The 15,642-nt window shown below is 37.4% G+C and overlaps 1 protein-coding gene across 2 annotated transcripts in view; it reads right to left on the bottom strand.

The window, feature by feature from the left end:
* The window catches only part of RBMS3 (RNA binding motif single stranded interacting protein 3), a 688,691-nt gene that overhangs the window by 68,507 nt on the left and 604,542 nt on the right, over positions 1–15,642 (bottom strand). For both annotated transcript variants that reach the window (XM_054384815.1, XM_054384816.1), the window contains one exon: positions 4,446–4,552. In XM_054384815.1, coding sequence (XP_054240790.1) covers positions 4,446–4,552 — 107 coding nt within the window. The remainder of the gene's footprint in view (positions 1–4,445; positions 4,553–15,642) is intronic.

Below are 15,642 nucleotides of genomic sequence, written 5' to 3'. Positions count from 1 at the left end.
GCCCTTCACTTGTACTGATTTTACATGAAAATCAGGAAGTCTCTCAAATTACCTGCTGTATCTTTTCCTCTCTTAATTACTGTATGCATTAGACAAAGCTGTAATGAGTAGTGGATAAAAAGAGAAACAACAAAAGCAACATTCCCAAGCAGCAATGTTATAACTTCTAAAGAAAGAGTTAAACTCGTGTTTAATTCTTTATATATTTCACCAACTGATGTTGAGAGAAAACAAAAGAGAAAGGGGGAAAGGAGGAAGGGAGGGAAGGGGAAGAGGTTAACCTCTTGTCTGTTTAGAAACAAAACTGTAACCCAGCAATCAATAGAATATTTATTCATGGCAATTACTAACTATCATTATATCTGTCAGAACAAATTCAATGACATTCAGTGGTGTATGTCACTGTTCTGATATATGCACCAGTACAGTAGTGGTGATGTTCTCTTGCAAGGAAGACAACACAAATATTTAAATGGTCCAAATTTCACAGAAACTTTCCTAGAAAGTATCCAAAGTTTCAAAATATTGTGACTATAAAAAACAAACAATCAAAAAAAAACAACTTAATTGTCTTGAGTGACCAGACTTTGAAAAACTACAATTTCTAGAGCTGCTCTTTTCAGAAGAGTGCAAACAATAAGAAACTTTAGGCTGAGGCAAAGAATTTAATTTGGTTTTAGTTTATGTGAGATTTATCCCTTTCTACCTGATACATTTCAAGTAAAACCTCTCTTAAATACACATATCAAGAGATTTTATTTCTGAGTAACCAAAAAATTCAGTAAATATGCAATAAAGATTATGCTGTAAATTTTAAGTTGCAGTTTTTAATCCAGTCTGATCACAATTTGAAGCTGGTTTTGATTCCTCAGATGTATTTTCAGTTAATGAAATTTTTTTTGGAGATATGTCACCCACCTCTAGACTTGGCAATTGGAACTTAGAGGTAAATTAAGTCAAATATTTTACGGTCAGAATCTGAATATGATTACCCTCTAACACCATCTCAACAAGGGAAAGTTCCAAACCAGAGTGCTGAATTAAACTACTGTGTGTCAGGAAGAGCTAATATTTAAAAAAAAAAAAAGGAACTTTTTGCAGAAATTGTGTCAGTTATTAGGTCAGAATTTAACTGCAAATGTTTCTAAGACCTGCAGGTTTGACTGTACATTTATTGCACCTGTATGTTAGATGCTAACATGACAGCCTTGGTCCTTAGTCCAGAACTGGTCAGCCATCACAAATCCTCAGTCAAATGCCTCAGTGAATCTGCTGAGTATTTCCTGAGGCTTCAAACAAAAGTGGAATGGTAAGGAATAGAAAGTGCTATTCAAGGTCAGGCATTCTTCCCTGGTTATATCTGGTCAAATAACCAAGTACCACACAAAAAAAAACCAAACCAAACCCAAAACCAAACCAAACCCAAACAAAAAAACACCACACAAAAAACACCCAAAACCCAAACAAACAAAGCCACAAAAAAACCCCAAAACCCCTAAAACAACCCTGAAAAGCCCTAGAGAAATTCAGTATATTCCTAAAGACTTGACTTTAAAGGTAAGCCCACTTAACAGCCAGCTAAAGCATTTCTATATGGTTATGAAGCAATCTACACAAAGGTGTGATAGGAATAACATTTTCTATTACATTCTGCAGCACAACCTGAAAACTTCACCAAAAAACATAATCTTCTTTTACAAAATTCCTCAGAAGCTCTCCACAAAAGGGAGCAAAACCTCTGAGAACAGCTTGGCCAGAGGTAACACTGCAGCAAACCTGCTCCTCCCTCCTAAACCTCCTGCCATTTCCTCCCTACAGCAGAGTACTGGGCACGGCTGTCTGCCTCCTTTGCACGCTCAAATTTGAAGCCAGTGACAGAAGTGTTAGTGCCATTGCTCTGAGGTCTGCCTGCATGAGCAATAATCCTCACACACACTCACTGTTAATACCAGTTAAACCTCAGAAGTTTTAGAAATGCCCTTCACGTAAGTATTCGAGAATGCAAAGGCTTATCTGAACAATAGCCAAATACATCTTGGTCTAGATACCATAGGATTGGTCCAGAGTGGGAATGCTGAGGGAGTAATCTCTTGGACAAAATGTTCATGTTTTTCTTTGGGGAAGAGATCAAGAAAAAAAAAAATCAGAGGTGCAGGGAATATTTCCAGATCCTGCATGTAATCAGAACTATGACACTCGTCATGCCTGAATTATTTCTTCCTACGCACTACCTGCTCATTTTAAAAGAAATGAAAGTTGGCAGGAATAATTGTAGCAAGGGTACCCAAGTGCTGCTACACAGAGAACAACTGGAAAGTCCATCATTCTTAGAGTAAGATCATTAAAGGGCAAAGAGTTAGAAAAATCCTGTTGCATATAAAACATGAGAGTGATTACACAGAAAAAGTTTATGTTGTAAAGAAGAAAAAGAGTTTATGTTGTAAAGAAGAAAATTAACAATGGTGGGGAAGAAATCTGATAAATGAGTGACCCTAAAAGAAAACATGCATTCTTTGATCCTTTGAGTAGTGAATATCCAATGTGCAGTAAGGTGCTAACCAGAAGTCAGTAAACAGAAAAAAAAAAAAAAAACCAAGAAAACATTTCTAGCCTGAAATAGAAATTTCTGAGTATGCATCTATATATAATTTGCAGATTATCCGTAACAACAGCTCTGCAGCTGACTTGACAGTAAGGAATGATGTCTCCCAGAACTGCAAATTAGCTTTTAAATATTGATACTATAAACATCCCAAGCACACCCTGCCTCTACATCACAGCGATATCACTTTGCTTACTCTGAGGCACTCCACTAGCAGCAAATAACCTCTGTATGCTGGAATAAGCTGATGTTGCAAGGCCATAGGTATAATGGTAGCTTGTTCACTTTAGCTTTATACCCTTTTGTTTATTGATTTCAACTAAAGGAAGTACAGAACAGTGGAGAAAATGGCTTATGATGGCATTTACTATTTAAGCAGAGATTTAGAAGTCTTTAAAATATCGATTGTTGACCTTATTGAGGGTTTATTATTGTCTCCCCTATACTGGCCTTTGTATTTTAAGTTCTGTATACAATGACCTGAGTCTCCTGCTTGAAGTACTCCTTGGGCAGTTGTTCCTCAGTAGATCCTTAACATGACAAACATAATGGCTCCTAGGAAGATGTTTCCAGTTGTTGAGACATATAGCATAAGAGGCTGCAATGAACCTTTGGAGACTTCTCCAATGTCTTTTTGCCAGTGTGGCTTCAACACTGTCACTTTTAGCCCACAAATATTTTGCAGCATTTCTGTCAGAACAGTGTGCAATAACCACCTTGCTGGAAGGAAAAAATTCTATGCTTTCAAGAGGTCTTTCTGTTTGCTTTAGGAGCTCACCAATAGTGTTAGAGTATATATGCCATAAGGTAATGGCCTGAAAATTATCAGCTGGCAAAATAAAAGCAGTTGCAAACATGCAGAAATTCTCTAGAAAAAAAAAATAACTTAGCAAAAATAGTTTTCTTGTTCATTTGCTTTGTAAAATTGAAATAAATGCAGCAAAACTCACACCAGAAAAGAAAAAAAAGAAACAACACAAAAAAGTCCCATTTTAGTGTGTCATGACTGATCAACATCTTTTTCTGAAGTCTAGAAGAGAAATTAGTCCCATCAACCTTTGTAGCTCTAACCATGCAAAAGGTGGTGCTATGACCAGATCTACCTCATTTAATCAAGTGTCTTTATCCAGAAAACAACATTCAAGCAGAGTAAACAAACTCCTGAAGAGTCAAATAAATTCCTTCCATATTTCCCCCACATTTGGAGTCACTTCCATGTACAAGTACACAGAAAGGAAGGTCCAGTGACACACTTTGCAACTGCTAGATTTCCCTCCTTTTTTTTTTTTTCTTTTTTAATGCATGATGAAGCTGAGGCTGAACTACTGTGTCTTGTACAGAATGAAGAGCTCAACTGACATAAGCTTTGGGAAAACTTTTACACAGCCCATACATTTGAACGTGCAAGGCCATCTCTCCCTTTTGTAACTCTTTTGTAACAACCCAGGCAATGCCCAAAGATAAAATTTAACAACAGGAATTACTGGAAGAAACTACTGTTGAGTTGCTCAAGTATAAATTTACGTGGGGTTTATAAAAGGCATGTCATGGGTACTGATGGCACATCAGTAAGAGAGAATATTGGGCTCAGATCTGGCAGCAGAGTGCTGACGGTGAGACAAGGGTACACACAGTTCCACACTGTGCTCTGAAATTCTTTTGCTGTTACTCTACACTCTGCACGTTATTATAAGCCTCCCTCTCTCCCATGCTTACACAGTTTTTCCTGTGTGAAACTAGTGCATTTTGTGTGCAATTTCTTCACAGCCCTGAAAGGTAGACCTTAAGGTCTGCAGCTTACTTCTGCCAAGCCCCAGGAAAGTAATTGCTGCGTGGCACTTACCTCTCCTTCTCTAGGCCACGGCCTTCCATTCTGTGTGTATTTGCTTTGATTCTGGCGCTTCTTTTGCCCTCCATCAGCAAATTTGCACAGCAAAGGCTCAGTGGGGGCTGTGAAGACAAGAAACCCAGTCTCTATTAGCATCCCCCCCAAAGAAAGTGATTATACCAGCAACAGTAGTGCTTTGTCATACTGATCTTTTGAAGTCAAATCTTGCCTTCTGCAGATATTTTTTGCCTCTTTTAGCCTTGAGTCCGCTGGCAGCTGTTCTTATTAACTAAGCTTCAAAAAATATATACTGGCAGCCCTTAAAAGAATTTAGCAAATATTGTTGAAAAAATAACCAGCCTACGCAGAATGTTAAGTTGATGTAGTGGAATTGTAGAATCAGGCATTAGTTCCAGCTAAGTTAGACAAGTATTCATGACCAGCATTAGTGAAAGGATAAACACTGCTTTCAAGTAGCTTTCTCTTTCTGTTGTAAAAACTTTGCTGTAAGAATCTGTTTAAGAAATAAGCATTCTCACTATTTCTGTGTTTCACAGAATCCAATCTTTTAAAAATCTGAATAAACAGAATAAAACAGATTTTTTTTTTCGCCAGGCATAGCCCAGTTAGCCTTCTTTTCCTCTTAACTTCTCTTCTAAGCAAGTTGGCAGCTGAGAATTGCCTTTCCTCTCCAACTGAGATCTGGTGTGTGTGAAGACATCAGCCAGGGGGGCCAGAGCCCAGAGAAAAGAGGATGGATACTCACAGAGCTGCACTCCCCAAGAACAGCTCACGATAGGGCCCCTTAGTGAATACATCAATGGGTGTAACAGGAGGGGAACTTTTCCCCATCTGCCCAGGTTTTAATAGCCTCCTTATATATTTTTCAGCCAAAACTGTAAATAGCTTTCTGGTGGAAGCTTGCCTTGCTGCCTCCTCCTTAAAAGAGGGGCCAGATTCCACCCACTTCATTAGATGTATGTCAGGATTGTTTATTGCCTACATGAAGGGAGAAGTAAACCAATATTGGCCTGCTTAAAAGAAATATAAAAAAGATGTGTCACATCTGAATCTCTTCAGGAACTTTTCTGTTCCCAGGCACTAATTAATTAACCAGGAGTTTTGGTAGGAAAATAAAACAAACATGAAATCTGTTTTTTCCTCCTCATTTCCTGTTTCTGCAAGGTTAAAAAAGTTGAATAAACGTGCGAGAATGTGAAGAAAATATTGGAGCAATGGATTTAGTTGAGCTGCTGGATTATTTATTTCTTTGTAATAATTATTATTTGAGTAAAGAGCAAGATAAGTTCATATGATACTAAAATAAGCTCACCTCCCCAACCTCTTAGTTACAACCACCTCAAAACGAGCGAGAAAGTGTAGAGGAGCAACACACACAGAGAATCTTACATCAAGAACCCATCTCATCGGGACAGCATCACTCTGGCTGCTTGTGAAGCTTTAACAGCTTTGTTTTTTCATTACCATTTTAGCAGGCTAGTAATTTCCAAGGTCACTAGAAACTGAACTGCAGGGAACAATCCATTATTGGCAGAAAGCTCAACTGTGACCGTGGAGGTCCTTCCCCACCTCTAACTTCGATTATCATATCAGATTTTTGGTAGAAGCAATGCTCAGCCAACCATTTAAAATTTTAAATAATGAAGGTTTAAAGCATCCAGGTGGCTATGGAGACTGTTTTTGCAGATGGAGAGATTTTACAGATCTGGTTGTCCTGCACTTTCATCAATTGCACTCCACAGTGCGATACTGCCTGTTTTCAGGGTGCTTACTTACAATTCACTTGGGTGTGACAGTGAGGGAGGAGCAGGTGCTAAGCTAGCATTTGAGAAAGACCTGGTAAACATCACATCTGTACTTTCAAAAGCTTTTTGGTTTAAAACAGCTATCAAGTAACATACAATAGTATTAGGAGGAGCACGTGAAAATAATCTGCAGATTGGATATTTGCCATCACAGGATTATCTGATAATGTGTATGTGGTATTAGCCCCTAAACTATGATGTGGTTAGGCAAGCTAGGAAATCATATGGTTTACCAGATATGCTCTCTCTATGTATTAGCCAACCACAAATTCCTGAAATTCCCAATATACAGCATTACCATCTGATAAATTCTTATTTGATAACTTGGGGCTTCCTACAGCTGACTGAGAGTGAACAGAACTTTATGTCTCCCATCTAGAAAACAATGTGAAGAATATTGTACAGATTTTTCAGGAGGAATGGAAGAAAATATAAAAGGACAATGGTACCATGCCTTTCATAGAAAAGTTTCAGCATGGGAGGTTATATTCCTCTACAGTAAACTGACTGGAATTCTGGGGAAAAAAGTTGATCTGTGTCAGTCAACATCAACATAAGCAAAAAGATCAAAAGAAAATGTTCTGTTGGTAGGATATAGTCCAGATAAGATGTTAACTAACCTCAAAATATAAAGAATTAATTTAATAACCTCTTTTTTTTCAGGACATAAGATAGAGTCTTAGATGTTCAAAAAGGTTGTTCTGAGTACACAGGAAAACTCAGATCTCTGGGTTATTTCAGCCCTCTCGAAATCCTTTGTAAGAAAAGTTCTCTTAGCTTTGCATGATCAAATGCACATTAATATTTGACATCAGTGCCATCATACTTATTAACCAAAAACATAACATCAGAAGATCAGAAAGAGCATATCTTATCCCAGAACATTAGCAAAATGATTTCTAAGTAGAATTCTTTTTAAATAGTTTAATGAAATGACGTTAGTGCTTTAAAAATAATAAATTTACTTCAGAAAAGAAAGATTAGGTACTGTGGTTATCAATTCAAAATGAAAATGTTTAGGAACTATACAAACAATATCAACATTACATGAATAATATCAAAGGATTGCAACAGAAATGAGATATATTACCCCCAAACACTCCAGAAAGGGAGGAAGGAAAAAGGGAAATCTTTATATGCTTTTTTCTTTTGTACTCTTGCATTTCAGATAGACGCTTCAATTTATGGACTGAATTTCTACTTTTCTCCCTTTTCTCTCTATGAAGACACTTACTGAAAATATATGCCTGTGTCCCTGTCTTTTCTCTCACCCTTTGTACTGCTGACTAAATAGAAAATGTAATTTGGATATGAGTTCACGTTTTGAATGGATAAGCACATCATTTTGTATGGTTCTTGACATCCTCAAAGTTTTCCATGTGTGGTATTTTGAAACATACCTGGAAAATCTACTATTGGTATTTTCCTGCCACTCAAGTGAGAACTATTCACTTGAGACAAATTTCAGGCTATCCCACCCTAATAGACTCTTCAAGATGGAAGGCACTGCTGTTTCTTTGACTCCTACCTAACAATAACAAATACAAATATCAAGAATAAATAACAGCTTTAACCTGAACAACCTTCATTAAGCTATAATCCATTTTCCAAGGAGATTTAAATGCTTACTGTAGGTCCCATCCAAAGCCTGCTCTAGTTAGTAAGACATAAATAGCCCTGAACTTGGCTTTCAGTCCTGAGAAGGAAGGAGGATCAAATTGATAGTGCTTCGAAACAGCATTTGCCAAGACATTCAGGGCTGCTTGGAAGTGGGCAGTCGTTGCTAGTGTTCAAGTTCTGTTTCCATTAAAGCCAAAGGCTAAAGCCCTATCTCTCTACAATCAAGCCCTGAATTTACTATCAGAGTTCAGTGGAGGTGAAAGAGAGAGACTGATTTTATGTCAATCAAGGCTGTCAATATTGCTGGAGTTCCTTTAGGAGATCAGCTTCTCATGGTCTGAGACTTTAGATGGACCAACTGTGCAGACAGCCACACTGAATTGCCAAATGTTAGTATCACAAACCCCAGCACTACTATTTAAAACAGGACAAACCCTTTTCATAGCAGGAGATGGGGATAACAGAGGCCCCTTCTCGAATTTGGCAGCCTAATAGAAATGTTCCATCTCAGGAAAGCAACGGAAGTTCTGAATGCAGCATTTCCTTATTCTTTTATTCATCAGAAGGCAGATACACTTGAGCTTCTATATATGCAAAAATGTATATATTCACGTGTATGAGCTTCATAAAGGAAGACGAAAGCTGTCATTTGCATTCAGTGAATCTTTTGCACTACTTCAGGTGCTCTAAAACTATTTCTGTATTAAGAGTTACTGAGAAAATCTTGTCCTCCACAACCTCCAATTAAGTCATATATCATCTGTCCAGCAATGGCAAGAACCACATGCATTAAAAAAGTTAAGAACATATTTACATATTTTAACTGCTTTCACTATGAATATATATCTGAAGACAGAATATTTTTCAGCATGTTGGGAAGAGTTTACTCTCTTCTCATTTTTCACGTAACATTTTCAGTAGATGGCCTAGGAACAAATACATTGTGAGCACTTGTGTGTCTTTAAACAGCTTCATTTTGTTAATGTGAAGAAAAATGATGAGAAACTCATTGCTATATCAATGAACAGTCAGTGCACAGTCAATGGCCCTTTTCAAAGTATGTTTTCATGAGAAAATTGGATTAATTCATTTTTCAGACTTGGCAAAATCTCCCCCCACAAATAAAAATGGAGCAGAGCACTAACTGAATTCACAATTACACCAAGCACGCAAACTGATCAAGCTTCGATAACTGCTTAACTTCCTTCCAAATTTTAAGTATGTTGATAATGTTTTCATGTACAAATGACCAATGTGAGATTGACACAGATCAATCTTTTTTAGTCTTTAAGAAAAACTCCATCCTATGGTAACAACAAAACCACTTAAGGCAGCAGACATGTTTACTCATACCTTATTTCAGAGGCAGGCATTAGTGACACAAAAGTTCTAGAAGCAAAGCAGGACAGAGCAAGTAGAAGTTCTGATTCTCTACCTGGGCTCAGATAGCGTTACCCAGCAGGACTATGGTCTTTACAAATCCCAGAGCAATTTTGCTGTTCTAAGCAAAAGTTTTAAGATGCCATCAATGGAGCAACTCTCTGCCTTTTGGGAAAGTTCTGTCATGCAGTTCATCCCAAACTCATATATTAACAAAACTCAAAGGAAGATTAGAAAACATAACCATAGCTCGCCTTCTCTTGGAAAAGAATTACAAAAGATGATATGTGGACATGAAAGGACAAGAGGACACATAAGGACAAAGCTGAGTAAGGAAGCTCTAAGTAATGAATCAAACTAACACAGTGTCCTATCCCACATGCAGTGCTTGACTTGCTGAAGGACAGAGTCTATGATACTGGATGTGATCACAGGCCAGATCACAACATATATACATATAAGCATGATAATAGGACACTACTACATGTTCAAATGTTTCCTTGTTGCTCAATGTTTTTGCAAGAGCCAATGCTTTTACACAGGTCCAGCAGTATACTTCATAATTGTTTACAATTAGATTTAACTATGTGATGTTGAGGCACTTAGTGCCATGGTTTAGTTGATTAGATGGTGTTGGGTGATAGGTTGGACTAGATGATCTTGAAGGGCTTTTCCAACCTGGTTAATTCTGTGATATTCAGTGGACTTCATTATGAAAGTAAAAAAAAAAAAAAAAAGAGTTAACATTACATTTTGGTTTCCATAACATACCCTTTTCACAATATAATTATAGAAATGGAAGAAACAGCTTTATACAACAGAAAAGTAGCCCAAAGCAACAATTAAAAACATCTGTTTGGCTAGCAAGAAAAAAAGACAAAGTTATTTACTTTAGATAAACTGTATTATAGCTTAAGTAATTATCTCTAGTTCACCTCTTTGTCTTACGAAATGGAAAGCCATCCTTTTATCTTTTTGTATAATAATTATTTCTAAAGAGCAAGAATACATTAGAGAAAGAAATAAATCCCAGAGGAGAAATAGTGTGTCAAGCATAAAGTTAGTATTCCTGTTCTGTGAAATAGAAATTACTTGAAGCAGGTAGAACAGATAATCACATGCATATACTGGAGAAACAGCAAGTCAGATGTGAAGTGTGGTCCAGATCTTGTTGCAGTCAATGCAAACACTCTGGCTGCTACATGGAAAAGTTAGACTTAACTATACAGTTGCAGAAGCCCCCATAGAGATTTGTTAGAGCACATCAGCAACTGGAGCCTCTTTTCTACAACAAACTGCAACATTCATTTAACATTTTGCTTTTGTTTTAAAAAAATATTGAAATATTTTAATTTTCAGCAGAAAAGCAGATTGAGAGTGCCTGATTGAGTCCTATTAAAATGCTCCACTCCAGTGTTGTTATAACTCTTAAAACATTTTATGGAGAAAACATATAGAAACAGATGCTCCAATATGGTGTTGAAATTTAAATGAAATCAACCAAAACAACAAAGCTGAAATGCAGTATTAGAACAATCCTGAAGTGTTGTCATATGATGGCAATTTTTATTCCAGCAGGCTCATTCTTTAAGCAACTGTGGTGCTGGTCTCTGTTTGACATAATGAATGAATGAGAAGAAAATCCAGAATACAATTAAAGAGTTCATTAACTTTATAAATTAAAGTTTAAATTTGAGGTAACTGTGAGCAAGAGCAAAGCCTGGCCCATGACTTTTGCCAGAGAAATTACCGTCCTCAAACTTGATGATACAGCAAATTTCTGCACAATTGGAGGTCTGTAATTTGGTGTAATGCTGAAAAATATCAGCTGCAGCTTGTCCTTTGCAACCAGTGCTATGACAGCTCTAAAAGGAAGTGAGATCTTTGAGGTGTGATTTGTTTTGCAATTCCCAAATTTCTTCAAGAGCCTTTTCAGCAAAAGAGGTCCTTTTATGAAACAACTGTGCAACCAAACCAACTGCATCCATTTGCAGAAATCATTTCAGGTGCTCAGACCTGTGCTTTCCATGACTTTCAGATAGGACCCATAACCAACTGAAATTTGGGGAACATTATTTTAATGTGTCAGTTGTAATTACAAAGCACAGAATTTTGCAGGATTAATATCTCCTCCAAACCCCTCTTTGATAGAATCCCTTGGATTTATGCCTCACTGGAAAAGACAAAGCCAAAAAAAATTGAGATAGTATCACTTTGAAGAGGAGTATTGGCTGCAAGTCACTGAAAGTGCTTCACATATTATCTCTGAGATAGAAAATAAATAAACAGTGAAACAAGTAGATATAAAATAGCTTGCTGTTGTTGCTATTAAGTAAGCAAAGCCTCAAACTTTCTCAACCAGCATTGTTAATAAGTGAATGCTGAAGAAACCAGCCCACCTTCCACGTTCAAAGAATTTTTGTGTGGATCTTATGTGACACTGCCTCCCTGGATTTCTCTCATGACAAAGTAACTAAGCAAAGCACTAACAAAAGAAGGGCCTACATAGCTCTTCTGGGAACTAGGAAGGAATTAGTAGAATAAAGAGATACAGTAATGCATTAACCCCTTATCAAGAGTCTGCCTCTGTTGACAATAGCTGACAAGTGTGGACAGTTTTCAAAGAAAATGAAAAAAAGAATTTTTAAAATGGTTTTGTACAGAGTTTGTAAATGCTAATTACTGTCAACATTTTTATGCCGTTGGCTTACTGCTTCAGGTATTCATTAGACTACGCACAATAGGGCAGGAGTTGATTCATAGAATCATAGAATCAACCAGGTTGGAAGAGACCTCCAAGATCATCCAGTCCAACCTATCACCCAGCCCTATCCATCAACTAGACCATGGCACTAAGTGCCTCATCCAGGCTTCTCTTGAACATCTCCAGGGACAGCGACACCACCGCTTCCCTGGGCAGCCCATTCCAATGGGCAATCACTCTCCCTGTGAAGAACTTCCTCCTGACATCCAGCCTATACCTCCCCTGGCACAACTCCTCCAAGTGAAATGAAAAAATGAGTCAAACTAAAAGAATATTCCTGAAAGCAGTTTAGAACATTTTACTGGGTTTCATTGTGAATTCCTAGACCATGACTTGCACAGGCACACATTTATGCCATGTGTAACAAGGAACTAAGAGGGATGGGGTAAATCATATCCAATCCAAGATCCCAAGATCCAGTGAAGTCTGTAAGAACACTTTCAATATCTTCAATGGGTTGTCACACAGGCTTCTAGCCTATAACTTGAACTGGAATGAAATATGACAGCAGTTACCATAATCTTTCTTAAGAACCTTTTTTCTCTCCCAGCATTTTTTTTTCAGTGCAACTACTCAGAAATCACAGGTGCTAGTGTTTTATCAGGTCTTTAAACTTAAAGCTGCAATCCTTTCATATTATTAACTAGATGTAAAGAAAGTCAGGATAACCACTAGCCTGTCATCAGGAGCTAATTTTCAGCAACAAAATACTCTGTGAGTTTCTGCTGTCTTATTCTGCTGCCTCTCGTCTGAGATAAGCATTAAAGTTCATATGGTGCAGCAGTGAAATACAGGAGAGGTCTGAGCTGTATCATGTCTTTAAACAAGGATCAGTCTGACTTGAGTGCATTTACTTCATACTAGTTACCACTTTGAATGCTCCTGTACCAATGTGCACCTGCTGAGCATGTGGTCCCAGGACTCCAAAACGCAAGTAGAAGACAACTGAAAAAAGACTTGCTTTCTAAAAGTGAACCCAAACCCACACTTTAAATCCTCCTCTGAGACTACTGGATGAGCTTTCAGGAAGATTGTAATGGATATACCTTTTTGCCCTCTTCCATACTCTCAGAAGTCACTGTGTTTGGATGAAAAGGGAGATCTTGTATTTCTTACTATTCAATTATTAAGGAACAGCAGCAGAGCCGGCTTCATCTGCTTCAGCTGAAAGTGTCAGTGATTTTTAAATGATCTCATGTACCATAATTTATAAAGGAAAATCAGGTGCAAATAGTGTGAGATGCTTTCTAGTTCTCCTCTAATGGAAATAAAAGGAATCCTTGGTAATGGGTGACCCTACTTGCTTCTGTGGTCACCCATTTTACTTTTTAGTGTTCTCTTTAGTAGTCTCAAGAGGAAAGAGCAAATGCAAAGCTTTTATCAAAAGCTTCTTCTTAAAACAAAAGCTCTGCACTTCTGCTGCAAAATCCATTTTTACTATTCTCATAAATGATCACAGAGACTTTGCTATTATCCCCACTAAGAAAAACCTCCTTGCACTGACAGTCCAGAGACAAAACGATTGGAATTCATGCAGTACAAAGAATTAATTCTGGCTCTGCTAACATAAGGTTATTTCATGTCATTGTCTAAATATTTCTTTATTATTTAGTACTGAATTTATTTTACATTTAAATTTACTAAATTATTTATTACTTTAAATTTATATTTACTTAGATAAACCAGAATATCAGCACACCATTCCTTAATAGTGCTAAGAATTAACACTAGAGAAAATTAATTTCAAACATATGCTTTCAATACAAACAAAGAAACCTGGCCAAATGTCTTATACAATGAGTTCTTTTCACCAGCATAATGATAATTGCAGTACACAACCATTTATTTTTTTGACTAATCAAGGTTGAGTTCTGGATTTGCTCTGACATGTATATACCATTAATGTCCAGAACAGCTTATGCAACCCAGTGTTAAACAGCATGAGGGAAAAAAAAAACCACTTCAGATATGACTGTTTTCTAATTCAGACATTCAGGTTTAAATGTTACATTTTGTTTACTCATGGTGGGGAAAGACACACCTTTTATGTCCTTGGGAATGGTCACTGAAAGAAAAAGCTGGTGTTTATATATATATTATGCTTATATTATTTGCAGCTATACTCCTAGCCTGTGAAAGAGTACCAAAAGAAAGCTATTTTATTAGGAAAATAAGATTTGGTTTAGGTAAAGATGCCCCATGCAGCCAGAGCAGTAACACAACCTTTTTGACTTCAGAGCTGAAACACTATATTGCTAAAAGCATTGATTACTGTGGATGAATGAAATATTCCTGTCTAACTGAGGGGAAAAAAAAAAAAAAAAACAACCCACAACTAAAACCCAACAAACAACCAAATCTCTAACCAGCTAGCAATCTGCTCAACTATTAAAAAAATATTCAGAAATATTCAGATTTCTTTTTTCTCAGACTGCCTAATGAAAATCCTTTTATTTAAATCAGTTCTAATTAACACACATTGCAACAATGACTACTGGGTGCAGCAGCAAACACTCCAGCCACTTATAATCTGAAACATAGCTGAGCAATAGAATTTTGCCACTGCTGTGAGAAAGGAGGAAAAGCTGAAAGGAAAATTCTTTTTATTGTTATAGCCCTTTTTTCATTTTATTCTTCTGCACTCACTGAAAGACGTAATAGCCATGCCCTAAGATGAACAAGGTTTCTAGAAGCTAATACACAGCATTGCAAAATCACTTAAATGAAGGAACACCTTTAAGAAGTCTATTTGCCTCTGACTGTTCCTAAATTTTGGCCAGGTATAGGTTACACAGAAAGCATTTACAAGACAGGGACTGACTGATTCCTAGAGGCAAGTTCTTCCCACTATGGTAGAGAATATCCATATCACACTAAACACCTTGGACAGGATAATTGCTCTGTACCACAAAACCTCACTGCATGCTCTCCCATCTTCTCCTGTAAACAGGTCCAAAGGAAGGGAGGCAATACTTCAGAAACAATATATAAGAAAGGATGTTGATACTGCTTCCATTTTTCTTCCTAGCAATTCAGAATATGGAATGCTGGCTATTCTCACCCAAAAGACTCCCCCAAAGTCCTTGTGCAGCTCCAGCTCAGTGCATTGGTTGCCTGAGGGTGTAAGAAAGGTTTTTTGGATGCTACTGAACTGAAAGCCACTGGTACCTTCACTGATCACCTGCATGTAGGGAGCAAATGTGGCACTGGCATGCACGTGCCAAGAAAGAATAAAAGGCCTTGGAAATTAAAAAAAACAAAACAAAAAAAACCCCCCCCCCACACACACAAAAAAACCTCAGTGGCTCCCATTTTCTTGAAGTGCAACGAGGCAGCAAGCTCCTGAAGCACACCACCACCTGGAGCTCCTGACAGGACAAGGAAGCTTTGCTCCAGCTTAAAGTAAGACCCTGTCTTCAGAGCACGATTGTGCCTGTGATTTCCACGACATAAAACTGCATGGTGGTTTCTTCTACTGGGAACTTTCCAGTAAGTCACCTACTTATAATGACACTTTCTCAAAGGGAAAGACAAAAAAAAAAAAAAATTCACAAGACAAAGGAAAATCTTACTCATACGTCTTAGCTCATTTCAAAATGTGTTGATGAGACCAACATTAAAT

The sequence above is a fragment of the Indicator indicator genome, chromosome 11 (genome assembly GCF_027791375.1).
Source record: "Indicator indicator isolate 239-I01 chromosome 11, UM_Iind_1.1, whole genome shotgun sequence".
NCBI lineage: Eukaryota > Metazoa > Chordata > Aves > Piciformes > Indicatoridae > Indicator > Indicator indicator.
The sequence above is the reverse complement of the archived record's forward strand: the minus strand, read 5'-3'. Positions and strand labels throughout refer to the sequence as shown.